This window comes from Cryptomeria japonica, chromosome 5 (assembly GCF_030272615.1).
Source record: "Cryptomeria japonica chromosome 5, Sugi_1.0, whole genome shotgun sequence".
Lineage (NCBI taxonomy): Eukaryota > Viridiplantae > Streptophyta > Pinopsida > Cupressales > Cupressaceae > Cryptomeria > Cryptomeria japonica.
In genome coordinates, this window is record NC_081409.1 from 608,493,283 (window position 1) to 608,506,043 (window position 12,761).

The following is a 12,761-nucleotide window of genomic DNA, read 5'->3' on the forward strand; positions in this document are numbered from 1 at the left end:
TAGTCTTGTCACTTCTGGTGAAGTGTCTTCCGGTTATGATAAGTTTCCATCAATGACAACACCATCATTTCTCACTAGAGTGTAGAATGCCAACAATCTCCCCCTTTGGCATTGATGGCAACACTCATGAGAAAAATCCAAAAATCTATCCCAAAAAGTGAAGTCCGAAATTTATCCAAAATTTTACCAAAAATGTATGCTCCCCCTATGCAGATGATCTCCTCTGATAACCATTTTTCTTTTTCCTACTACTCCCCCTTTGACATCAATGACAAAGTTTGTCAAAATTGTCAAATGAGTGCAGTTTTTAGCTTGAACTTTGTAACCGGTTGGTTACAATCTGGAATAAGTTTGCTAAGACCAAATTCAAGCTTTGAATAAACCTATTACTGTCCTTCATAGCTTCCTCAATTCTCTGAATTGTACCAGTGAGATTATGCATTTGTTCTTCTGGTGTCTTTTGACCTTGAATTAGTGCCTTAGAGATTTCTTTCCTTAGAGAGATAAGGTTATCTAACTTAGGACTTAGTTTGCACTTAAGCTCTCTGGCTTTTCCCTTTATCCTTTCCTTCTCTTTCTCTAACTTCTCCAGTTTTTCTTCAAATCCAACAATTTCTTTCTCAGTAACTGATATAGGTTTAGATGAACCAATGATATTATCAACTATATCATCTATCTCCTTTTGTACTGTGCTTATTTTCTTACTAATGTCAACTGTCAACAAATTTGTCTTGCAAGTATCTCTATACAGTTTCTTGTACTCCAAAGTTGTCTTATTCAATGCCGGTAAAAGTGAATTGATGTGTTCTCTGCACTTGTTTATTGCTTCCTCAAAGAATTTTACTTTTTCTTTTTCCATTTTCTCCTTGAATGTTTCCTCATTTATTTGATCAATTGTTAGTATATTACCAGTACTATATTTAGACAATGTGTCTAACTGACTCAAAGAATCCTTATTATCTACATTGCATTTGGGTGCAATCATCTTAGGAATAGGAATTGTGTCATCAAATGCCTTATAGGCCAATGCATTACAATCTGCTATTTTCTTTATTGAATCCAAAAGTACTTCAATCACATTGGTGGGTCTAAAATTTGTCAGTGAAGTACTGGATGTCTGCCCAACTAACTTTACAATCTCAATGCTTTCAATGTGAGTAACTACTTTGCTTTTCTCGACCTCTGGTGGGTCAGTCTGTGTTTGCATTTCCACTAGCAAAGGTTTTAGTTTCTCTGTGGTTACCGGTTTCATTATCTCAATGTGTCCCTATGACTCTGTCGGTTTCTCTGCTTGTTTTACTATGTTATCTACTACCGGTATCTCCATTGGTTTTTCTTTATTCTCTGCTGTCGGTATCTTAGTTACTGTCTCTGCAGGTTTCTCTATGCTTGCATTGGTATTGTTAGTAACCATTTCACTAACCAAGGGTTCCTCTGAATGCTCAGTTTGCTTTGCTTGTACCCCAATCTCAATGTGTTCTGCCTGTGTTCCAACCTCAATATTATCTGCAGTTGCTCAATGTTTTCAATGTTAGCAATATTATTTTTCTCTGTTCTTTCCTTATCAACTACACTGTTAACCTCCTGAGTGTCTATGTTCATAGTGTACAAAATTTCAGACTCAGGGTTTGTATCCTCATGTGGTGTATCCACATTCTTAGTAGCCAATGTACTATCAGTCTATACCGGTGGAGTAACCGAAGGTGGTGGTAGGTTATCAATTACTTAATTGTTTGGTAGTCAACCTACCTTGCCTTTCCCCTTGTCTCTATCCTTTTGATAAACCTTGAAAGTTTTCTTAGGTCTGTTCAACTCTTTCTATTTTTCCTTCTTAACAAAGAAGATATCCCACTTGTCAGTTGTTTCTTCTAAAATTTCATTAACCCTACCAGCCATTAGGCTCACATGCCGATGTTCGCTTGAAAAAACTGACCTATTAGCTTCACTGATCAATTCATCAATTTCTTCAACAGATTTGACCAGATGTACAACTAGAAGTTTCTCAATTTTAATTTTCTTATCTAGCTCCATAATTGCTAACCTCTTAGGATCTAACCGCCTATATAATTCACTAGGCAAATCATCTACAACTTCTAATAACACTTTCTTATATATGTCAAGATGTAGGATGATGCTATTCTCTTTACTTTCTTTCTCTTCATTAGTGAATGTATCATATACTTTTCTCACATTGGATAAGTTGCCATCATCAATTATTTCATTCAGTAAGTTGTCCAATGGTGGTGTAACTTGTTGCTACTTTTTCTTCTTTGGTGTCAATTTCTTTTCCAGTGGTCTCATTGCTTGTTGTTTCTGCCTTGTTGTTCTTGTTTTCTTGGGAGGAGGAGAGGGCACTGGTGAGGTTTTTCTCTTCCTATCAACTCTTTTAAACTCAACAGGAATTTCACTGTCAGAGGATGTACCAACCAGTGAGAGATGTGCCTCTGGTTGTAATCCTTCTAAGTCACTTTCCTTTATTCTTGTTATGTTCATGATGTTTTCTTTTATTTCCTTAACTTTTTTTGATGCATTTCTTATGTATTTTTCTCTTCTCTTTCTCTGTTTTAATGTCTGTATACCACTTTCTATTGTTTGTACATTTCCAAAAACCTTTTCTTTCGGTTCTCTAGGGGCTTCTAATAGGGATTTTGCATAAGTTTCAATGATATTTACATTTGCCTCATACCCCATTTCTGTTACCCATACAGATCTAGGAATAACTGCCTCCATCCATATCTCATCCTTCTTGATTACAAAACATATTTCCTTCTCATATTTATCTACAATACTTTGTGGTAATCTCTCTCTTGTTTTCATTTTTGCTTTGAATGTTTTGAAATACTCTGTTATATTGTTATCCTTATCAATGCCCATACCAGTGAAGATTTCTAACAGTTGTTTGCCTACCGGTATATCATAACCAAAGTCTTTCTTACCAATACCGGGAACCTCTTTTGTGAGATACAACATCAAACATACCAAGAGATTGGCAAAATGAAAAGTACCTTTCTTGTCTCCTTTGATCTTTGTCAGATTATCTATTAACTCATCCTTTAACCACTCACATACATCTATCTTTTCATCACTATTGACCATATCATATGCACTTTTAATACAAAGACTGGAAACCGAGTTGAGTCAGTTTGTATGTGTGGTTTTATAGCCTAAGATCATGCTTATAAATCTGACATTCTCATCTTTAACATCATTAGCTCTCAGGGATCTGCTATCATAGGTTGCTCCTGTTAATGTCATCACTGTGTTATTAGGAACCTTTTTAGTTATATCTGGCCTGCTACAGGTGGAGGGTAAACCAGTCACTGCCCTAACTACTTCTCTGGTGATTTTACAAATAGAATCTAGCCAAAAGAATTCTCCATGATATCTGGTAATGACAATTCTTACTACCTCAAGAAAATTAGGGATGTCCAAGATTTCCACAAAACCTAAAGTTTTAATAACCTTGTGTTCGGGTTTTACATTTCCATTTTCATCACAAATAACAGTTTTAAACATTTTCAATATTTCTTTTGAACCTAATTCCTCAATATGGCAATGAATATAAATTCTAGGGTCTTCAGCATATGCAACACCTTTTGGAATTTTTGAAAAAGCTCCTAGGGAATCATCCTATTTCTCTATCTCAGGGATAATCTTAAAAATGGGTCTAGGGGTGTTTAACTACTTCCACAATAGTAGGGTTTGTAATAAATTCTGGAGCAAAGGAGGAAGCCATTGATAAATACCTTAATCTTCCTGATAATGGTGTAGGTCTCGGGGACAACTGAGAGGGGGGGGGGTGAATCAATTGTCCAATAAATTCAAACCAAAATCTTATTAACCAATTTATTGCTTAATACCGGTAAGACAGTTAATTGTGCTGGTAAACAATGTTAACAGGAAATGCTATACCGGTAAGAATTAATGCATGAAACATAAGCACAAAGTCAATCACAACACATGACACAAATATTTGTACATGGAAACCCTGTAAGGGGAAAAACCACAGTGGGAAACTTCACCCACAATCAGATGATACTACTGTAGATAGTAAGTGTACAAAGAGGGGTCTGCACATGCAGAAAGGCCAACTGCCTAGAGCTCATTGCTCAAGCACAAATGAGAGTCACACTGACTACAGTTGGATGGTTAAATCCAATGAGAATGTACTGCACAAAATAGCATCTTCATATGCTGGATTCAGTACCGGTGTAATGCTGATATGCTTCTACAAAAACCTAGCTTCACCTTCAATTGATGTCTTCGTGTATACCTCTACTTAATCTCGCATATACCTTCTTACAATTCTTTTCCACATTCCACATCTGATCTTACAAATAAGATCTTACATTTATACCATACCCTAAGACCAATTTTAGTAGGTCGGCTCTACAAGATATTACAATAAATTTTTTTACAAATAATACAATATCTGATGCAATAACCGATTGAACATGTTGGCTTTAATGCATTTACAACAATAATAAATCATCTCCATAGTGTGCCATGCTGATTTGGAAAAGATAAACCTGCCGATGTAACCCTAGATAACCTGGACCTATTTGCCGGTAAAAGCAAATATGCAAATAAGAATATACCAATGATATTACTTCAAGGAAAAGTGTCCACATGATGTCTTCGACATTACCAAGTGTCTTCCATGTCATTGTATGTACCGGTGTACATTATATCCTGCCGGTTAACCATATACCGGTGATTGTTTGAGCATTTTACTGATTACCGGTGAATGTTGCTGGATCTCCAAAGTAGGTGTATTTAGCAGGTGTTGACATCAATGACAAAACCATACCAAAATACCAACAAATTGTTTGAGTGCTTGAAATAAATTACTTCACTTCTTCGCTTTGGATGCCTTCACTCAGATTTTGCACTCTCAGGAAGTTTGAATGCTCGGTGAATTGAAAAAGAGGGAAAATCACTAATTTATAATGTCTTTTCCTCCAACAACCGCAATAAATGCTCGCCAGTTAAATGAAACTTAACACATCTACGGGTAGAGAAGAAGTCCATCTTCTCACCATCAACCGAGGGTAAACTTGCATGATTTTCAACTTGCTGCAATACCCCCAAGGGTTACTTTTCAATTGGATGAAGAATCTCTTGCTGGTGGAGTAATACTATGTTCTACCGATGAAGGAATAGTCTCATCAACATTCCGATCTCTCTTTCTAATCCATTGTCTTGAAAATTATTGGTTTACCTCATCAACCTTCTCTTTGCCTTTCAAACTGGGTCCTTTATTGTTTGCCGGTGAAGTCTTGCTTCTACAAAATTTTGCAATATGTCCAATCTTGTTAGAAGCATAACAAGTCACATTGTTTTTCTGAATAACCTTTCCATATCCTATGCTGGTTTGTGTTCTACATTGATTAGATAAGTGCCCAAATCTTCCACAAACATAACATCTTACATTCATTTTGCAATTTTTTGAATTGTGACCAATTTTGTTGCATTTGGAACATTGACCGGTGGGTGCATTAATGTTTTGATTGTTTCTAGATCTACATCATTTTTCTTTATGACCATACTTGTTACAGTTAAAGCATTTCCCATTAAATTTGTAAGCATTAGGTTGTCTTACCGATTTACTGTGATCATGATTGTTTGCAGTACCGAAACTTTCTCCAACTTCAAATCCAAGTCCATAAGTATCTCCATTAGGTTTCTGACTTTTATGCATACCATCAAGTTCCTCTGAACTTTTCTTGAATTTCTCTTTATGTAGATTTGCAGTAGCCAGCTCATTTTCCAGAAATCCCTTTTGTCTCATAAGTTCAGTTTTATCATGTTCCATGTGAATCAAACCTATCTTTAACATATCATTTTCATGACTGAGTCTTAGATTTTCATTTCCAGCATCATTGAGTCTCCTAGTCGAGTCATCTTCATTCTTCTTTTTGTCTTCAATATCTTTACAAAATCTCATAGTCATGTCTTGCATTTCATTCCTTAAAGTCATATTTTCTTGCCTCATCTTGCTTACAAGATCATTAAGAGTTTCCTTTTCATCATCATTACTCTGCATCTTCTCATGAAGTTCTTTTCTCTTATTTTTGGCAATAGTGAGATTTTCTTGAAGTCCTTGAATGAATTCCTATGTAGTCCTTAGATCATCTTCAAGTTTGATATTTTTCAACTTCTCTACATCATAGTCCACAAGAGCTCCTTCTAATTGCTTTCTTAAGTTCTCAATCTATACCGGTGTCTTAATCTTCCTCAAGTTGTTAGACTTTTGAAAATAGAGGACTAGGATCTAATACCAATTGTTAGGATTGATGATAGTCCCAAAGATATTGAGAGGGGGGGGGTGGGTGAATCAGTATCTAACTGGTTAACAGATTCTTTAACCTTATTAAGTATTTTGCATTCCAAAATAGTGTACCGGTAACAAGAATTAGTGCAGTAAATATGAACAGTAAAGACAACATAGAAAACACACCATAACACAAGATGTTTAATGAGGAAACCCGACGTGGGAAAAACCTCGGTGGGATTTGTGACCCACAATATTCACTTACTGTCTAATGAATGGATATTACTTACAAGAGGGGCCTACACATGCATGAAGACCAACTGCCTAGAGCTCACTACTCAATCACAAAAAGAAAGTCTCACTGACTTACAAAATGGATTATGAAAATCCAATATAATGTACTGCTATGCTAGGTTCAGTACCGGTTTAAGCTCATACAATAACCATAAACCTTATACAAAATCTGCCTTAATATTCGCTCATCACTTCTACCATCTATGTCCATCCATCACTATTACAAATGATTTACAAAATCTCATACATATATGAGTCTTATTATAATATGCCATTTCGGCTTTACAAAAAGATATTTACAATTAAATACAATAAACAAAACTTTATTCTTGTCAGCTGGAGTGCCGGTATACATTGTTGTCGCTGCCAGTGAAGTGTCTGCCGGTGCCGATGACTGCCAGTGCTGGTAAGTTGCCATCAATGACAACACCATCATTTCTCACTAGAGTATAGAATGCCAACATTTTTTTCCAACTGCCATTCTTTACATACCGAATTAGAAGGCTTCACAACCTTAGTCAAATATCTAACAAATTGAGTAGAACTTATTCTTATCATGCAGTAAAAATGAACATGACACATCCTCCTATGCCATAACTAGCTTTCATCAATCTAAGCAATCAACTTTTCTCACCCAACATTCAAGTCAAAGATATTACCTTTTGTCTTTGTCCCTAATGCAATCTCTATACCGGAGGCATTTAGAATCTTGCATTTACCATTCTTGAATTGCAAATCATATCCCTTATCAACCATTTATCAAACACTCAAAATATTATGCTTCAATCCTTCAACATATAGGACATCATCAGTATTATGCTTACCATCAAAGGACATCGAACCTCTACCATAAATCACACAAGATTTATCACTCAAATCTTATTATAGCACCATCATACCTTTCCATATTCACAAATTTTCTTTTATCACCTATCATATGATGTGAACAACAAATTTCAATTACCTATTCATCTTACTCTTCAATCTTAGTAGCCAAATATTTCTCCTCAATGCACCTTGTAGAATTCACTGGTACCGGATCATCTTCCTTGATAGTAATAAATACAAATTTATCTTTCAAATTCCCATTCTCAGATTCCTCATCTGTCACACCTCCATCGGTAGAATAATAACATCTCTTTTGATATATTTACTTCTGATTAGGCTTATAGGGATTATCATACATATCATGCTTCTCATATCTATCATTCTTATCAAATCTATCATGCTTATCATTCTTATCATATCTTGACATTCTTTCAGGACACCTAGAAGAAAAATGTCCTATCTTATTACAAGAGAAACATTTCAAAGGCAACTTTCCATCATACTTACCAGTTCCCTTAGGCAATCTCTGAGCAATAAGTGCTTCAAGCTCATCCAACTCTTTTTCTTGTTCTTCCATCTCTCTCATATCTCTTTCATATCTTGAAACTCTAGATGAACTCTCTCCCAGATCATACTTCTACTTCCCGAATACATAGGCTTTAAATGCAGTCTCAGATTTACCATGTGATTCGCCAAATTTACTCAGCTCAAATGCAGCAAGCTTCCTAGCCAACATGTCTCTTGTTATAGTAGTCACACTTCGGATCTCATCAATAGCAACTGTAGTCACACAAATCTATCCATTTTAATTAAATGAATATTTCGTATTTATTTGATTAAAAATCCACTAGCCACCAATTAATTAAATTAATATTTAATTAATTTATCCCCAAACATTCTTCTATTAATTAAATAAATTATTCAATTTATTTTAATTAATTCATTAAACCAAATACAAATCAATTAAATAAATAAAATCAATTTATTTAATTAAAATCCCCCTTTTCCTCTTTTAAATAAATTAACATTTATTTAAATCATTTTAAAACCCCCCCCACTTGCATTTTCCTACAAATGCAACTTGCACATTTATTGAAATAAATGAATTTTTATTTTAAATAAAATCCTATTTTCCCTCACCCACCAAATCCACTTGCAAAATCTAATCCTCTTCTAGATTCTTCTAACCCCTTCCTAATTAGCCTAATCCATCCCCTAAATATTGTCACATTCCTAAGCAAAATGGAGTCACTTCTCAAAGCCTCAAAGTCTTTGATAACCATTAAAGGCTTTCAACCTTCAACCACTTAATTCCTCAAAGTCTTTGATAACCATTGAAGGCTTCCAACTTTCAACCACTTAATCCCCAAAGTCTCCAATAACCATTAATGGTTAATTCAACCCTCCCACATGGTTAAAACATTTGTTTTGACTCAATCTCTACCCAACCCAAGGGTCTCATCAAGCATTTAATGCTTTGACCATGATTATCTCTTAATCATTTGCACAAAGGTTTATCCTTGCATTAACTCCTAATCCAGTGGGTAATCCTAATTTAGGCTTGACTCTTAGCCTTTAGATAACCATGAGGTCTTCTCAGGCCTTTAATGCCTCCAACCTCTTCTCTCAACCCAATCTTGTGTTGACACTTGTCACTATTTTATTGGTGCCAATTGTGCACATGGATCCCCAACTTTCAAGCTTGACCCTTGATTAAACCTTTCAATCCTGGCCATCCATTGCTCCATTTTTCCTATAAATAGAGCCCATTCTTTCATAATCCAGATCCTGAAAACTTGTAAGCATTTAGACTATAGCCATTTTAGAGACCATTTAGCATAGCATAACTAAATCTTGTCTTTTTGGTAAAATCAATCATTTTAGCATTAAAAATAGCTTTTCATTTCATGTTTGGAGCTATATTACAAATCTCAATCCTCCATAAGCATCCATAGTGCAAAAAGCTGCTGAGAGCTACACTATTTTGGAACTTGGAGAGGAGAGGAACAAGGGAGAAGAAGCTAAGGCCATGCTAAGAGGCAGTTGGAGATGTCTCATGATCATTTGTTCTATTTATTAGATATATTTAGCATGTCTCTTTTAGTGTCTCTTTTGGAATGCCTTCATGTGTTTGGTTTTTGATTGATTAACTCTAACGTCTTGTGTGTTTTGTGTTGTTGATCATAAACTAACATTGTGTCATTTAGGAGGGCATCAACAACAACTTTATCTTGTAAGGAGGCAATAATCTCAACATCTTAGCAACAATTTCATCTTCTTCAAGATTTTCATCGGCACATCTGATATTCATAACAAGTTCATTTATTTTAGCCATAAAGGATGTTATGTTCTCATCTTCTCCCATCTTCAATGTCTCATACTTTCCTTTCAAACTCTGCAACTTAGCAACTTTAACTTGTGCATCTCCTTCATACAAGGTCTCTAACGTTTTCTAGATCTAATGTATAGTTTGAAGTCCCATCACATTAGTCATCTTTGAATTAGTTAAGGCACTCATCAATGCTTCCTTAGCTCTTATGTTATATTCAACATCCTTGATCTCAGCAGCAGTAATCGGACCATTCCAAGGAACATTGTAGACATTCTTTGTAAACTTCCAATAATATTCTCCAATACACTTCAAATGAATTTCCATCTTATACTTTTATACAATGTTGTTAGATAGATGAAATAATCGGAAGACAACTAAGAGGGGGGGGTGAATTAGTTGTCTTAGATTATTGGAACATTAAGCAATTAAAAATTTAATACCGGAACCCAATGGATCAATACCGGAATGCATAAACCAATTACCAAAATAGCAGATAAACCAATTAAGCATAAACAATAATCAGAGAATAAATAACATCCACATGACACCAAGATTTGTACGTGGAAACCCGGTAACGGGAAAAACCATGGTGGGAAGCCTACCCACAGTCAAATAATACTTCTGTTGTAAGTATGTGAATTACAATTGAGGGGCTTGCACTTGTAGGATGGCCAAAATCCAAGAGTGCATTGGTCATCACAAAAGGAGTCTCACTGACTACATAGAAATCTAGACTACAATTCAGAAGAAAGAATGAACTGCAAAGACAACATCTCCTATGCCTGAGTACAGTTTCAATTAAGCTCAATGCTGGAGGACTAAATCCTCTTACATAAACCTAACTTGATCACCAATGATAGACCAAATCATTTGCTTGAATGATTATTACATTATTCTCTCACTACTTATCTATGTCCTTACCACCTCTAATCTACAATGAGATCTTACATCACATATATACAAACCCTCAACCACAAACAATAAGGTCGGCCACCAGACAATAAAAAATTATATAAATACAAAATTTGTCGGCCATAGACCAAACAAATAATATCCAACCCATAAGACATCCCAAGAACATATCGAGAAGTCCAATCCACACATTACATTAAGTCGGTCCATAACCTAGATAAACCGGGACCCAATTTAGGTCCATATACGCTAAGGAAACGATCCCAATCAACCAAATCTCAAAAATGATCACCATTAGCATCCTGAATCTCCATTAGAAGTCACACCAACACCACTTATGCATAACATCAAAGATCTTCAATAAAGCTCTGCCGGTGAAACCCTCACCGAAACAACGAACTAAGATTTCTAGCATACAGGATAGCATCTGATCACTAGAACAAGACCAACCGACTGAACATGAATCTAAGTAGCATGAATAAGTCAATTCCATAACCTAGAAATACTAGGGCATATCGGATCTAATCCAACTAGAAACCAAACAATCTACTGAGACTAGAAGGGTGTTGGTAAAGCAACCAAAATAGCTGGTGTTGCCATCAATGAAAAACCATCAATGCAACACAATCAATTACTCCAAATGGCCAAAAATCTCCCCCTTTAGCATTGATGGAAACACTAGAGGTGAACAACATACAAGTGCTAAGAAATGCCAAACAAATCTCCCCAATGGAAGATAACCAACAATGTCCCATGCAAAGATATTGAAATGAAGTTTTGAAACAAGGACCGAACTCCTCCCGTGAATGATATCTCTGTAAAGCTTCACATATATCTCTCCCCCTTTGACATCAATGCTATAAATCTAACAAAATTATCAAAGGAAAAACCAAAAACCACTGAATCACAAGGCTAACTACTCCCCTTGAGTAGTAGCATCCCCACATCAATCTAGAATGAATGATATATCTGATAATGCATCCTGGACTGATGCCAAAAAGAATCAATCGATTTTCTACCGGAGGGGCATAAACCCCTAATCTATCTTTGAGGTACTCAAATGATTTTTTAGGCAAAGGTTTATTTAAAATATCTACAATCTTCTCTTTGACCTCATTCTCTTCCACCTTCTCCTTCAAAAAGTTATACTTGTTAGATATGTTCTTTGTCTTAGAATGAAATATCAGATTCTTTGATATGTCAATAGCAACAAAGTTATCACAGTGAATAACTACCAGTCCAATGCAATGCACTTTAATGTCCTTCAACATTTGCTTCATCCATAGAACCTATGTATAGTTAGTAGCAGTAGCAACATACTCAGCTTCAGCAGTAGATAAAGAAGTACATGATTGTTTCTTGTTGATCCATGAAACCAACTTCTTTCCAAGAAAGAAAGCTCCATCAAAAGTGCTTTTCCGGTCATCAACATCACCAACCCAATCTGCATCTATATATGCACATATAGTAAAGTCATCATCCTTAGGGTACCACAAACCATATTCAAAAGTACCTTGTAAGTATCTAAAAATTCTTTTCACAACACTCTCTGTTGGCATGATTGGCATAATTGACGCAGATGAGTTGATGACGGTACCGATACAAGAATGATGATGACATAATCAGTTATTTGTGTTGTCATTGATGCCAACCTATGTCAATTAATGTTTGATGATGGTTATAGATGAAATTTGATGTTTGAATTGTTGGATAAGTAATTTGGTCTACCAAATTTAGAATTTGTAAGTTTGACAAGGTTTACCGACAAGATTGAGAATTAGGACTTCAACCAGTAAAAGCAAAGATTTTGATGGAATCGGTAAATCAGTGATGGTTGGAAACTTGTGGTTTGAGACATAAGCTTTTATGATGGATTTGTGTATGTGACTAGAACATCATCCTATGTTGATTACCGGAAGGCATGTTTTGAAATTCTAATGGAGTTGTGCTAGGGTTTTAGTAGGGTTTTAGGACCGGTGATGAATTCACTCAATAGGTGATTTTCGTGATGGGCTGTGAATAATCAACAGTTAATATTGCATTGTAATTTGTTTTAATGATTTGTATATTTATCTCTTATGATATGTATTGTATATTCAAGATGTAATTAGTTTTTTATGG

At 35.4% G+C, this 12,761-nt stretch overlaps 1 protein-coding gene across 1 annotated transcript in view; it reads right to left on the reverse strand.

Moving 5' to 3' along the window:
* Positions 1-1,267: 1,267 nt before the first annotated feature.
* The window catches only part of LOC131875992 (uncharacterized), a 95,162-nt gene continuing 83,668 nt past the window's right edge, over positions 1,268-12,761 (reverse strand). The window contains exon 3 of the mRNA XM_059220747.1: positions 1,268-1,506. Within this exon, the coding sequence (XP_059076730.1) occupies positions 1,268-1,506 (239 nt within the window). The remainder of the gene's footprint in view (positions 1,507-12,761) is intronic.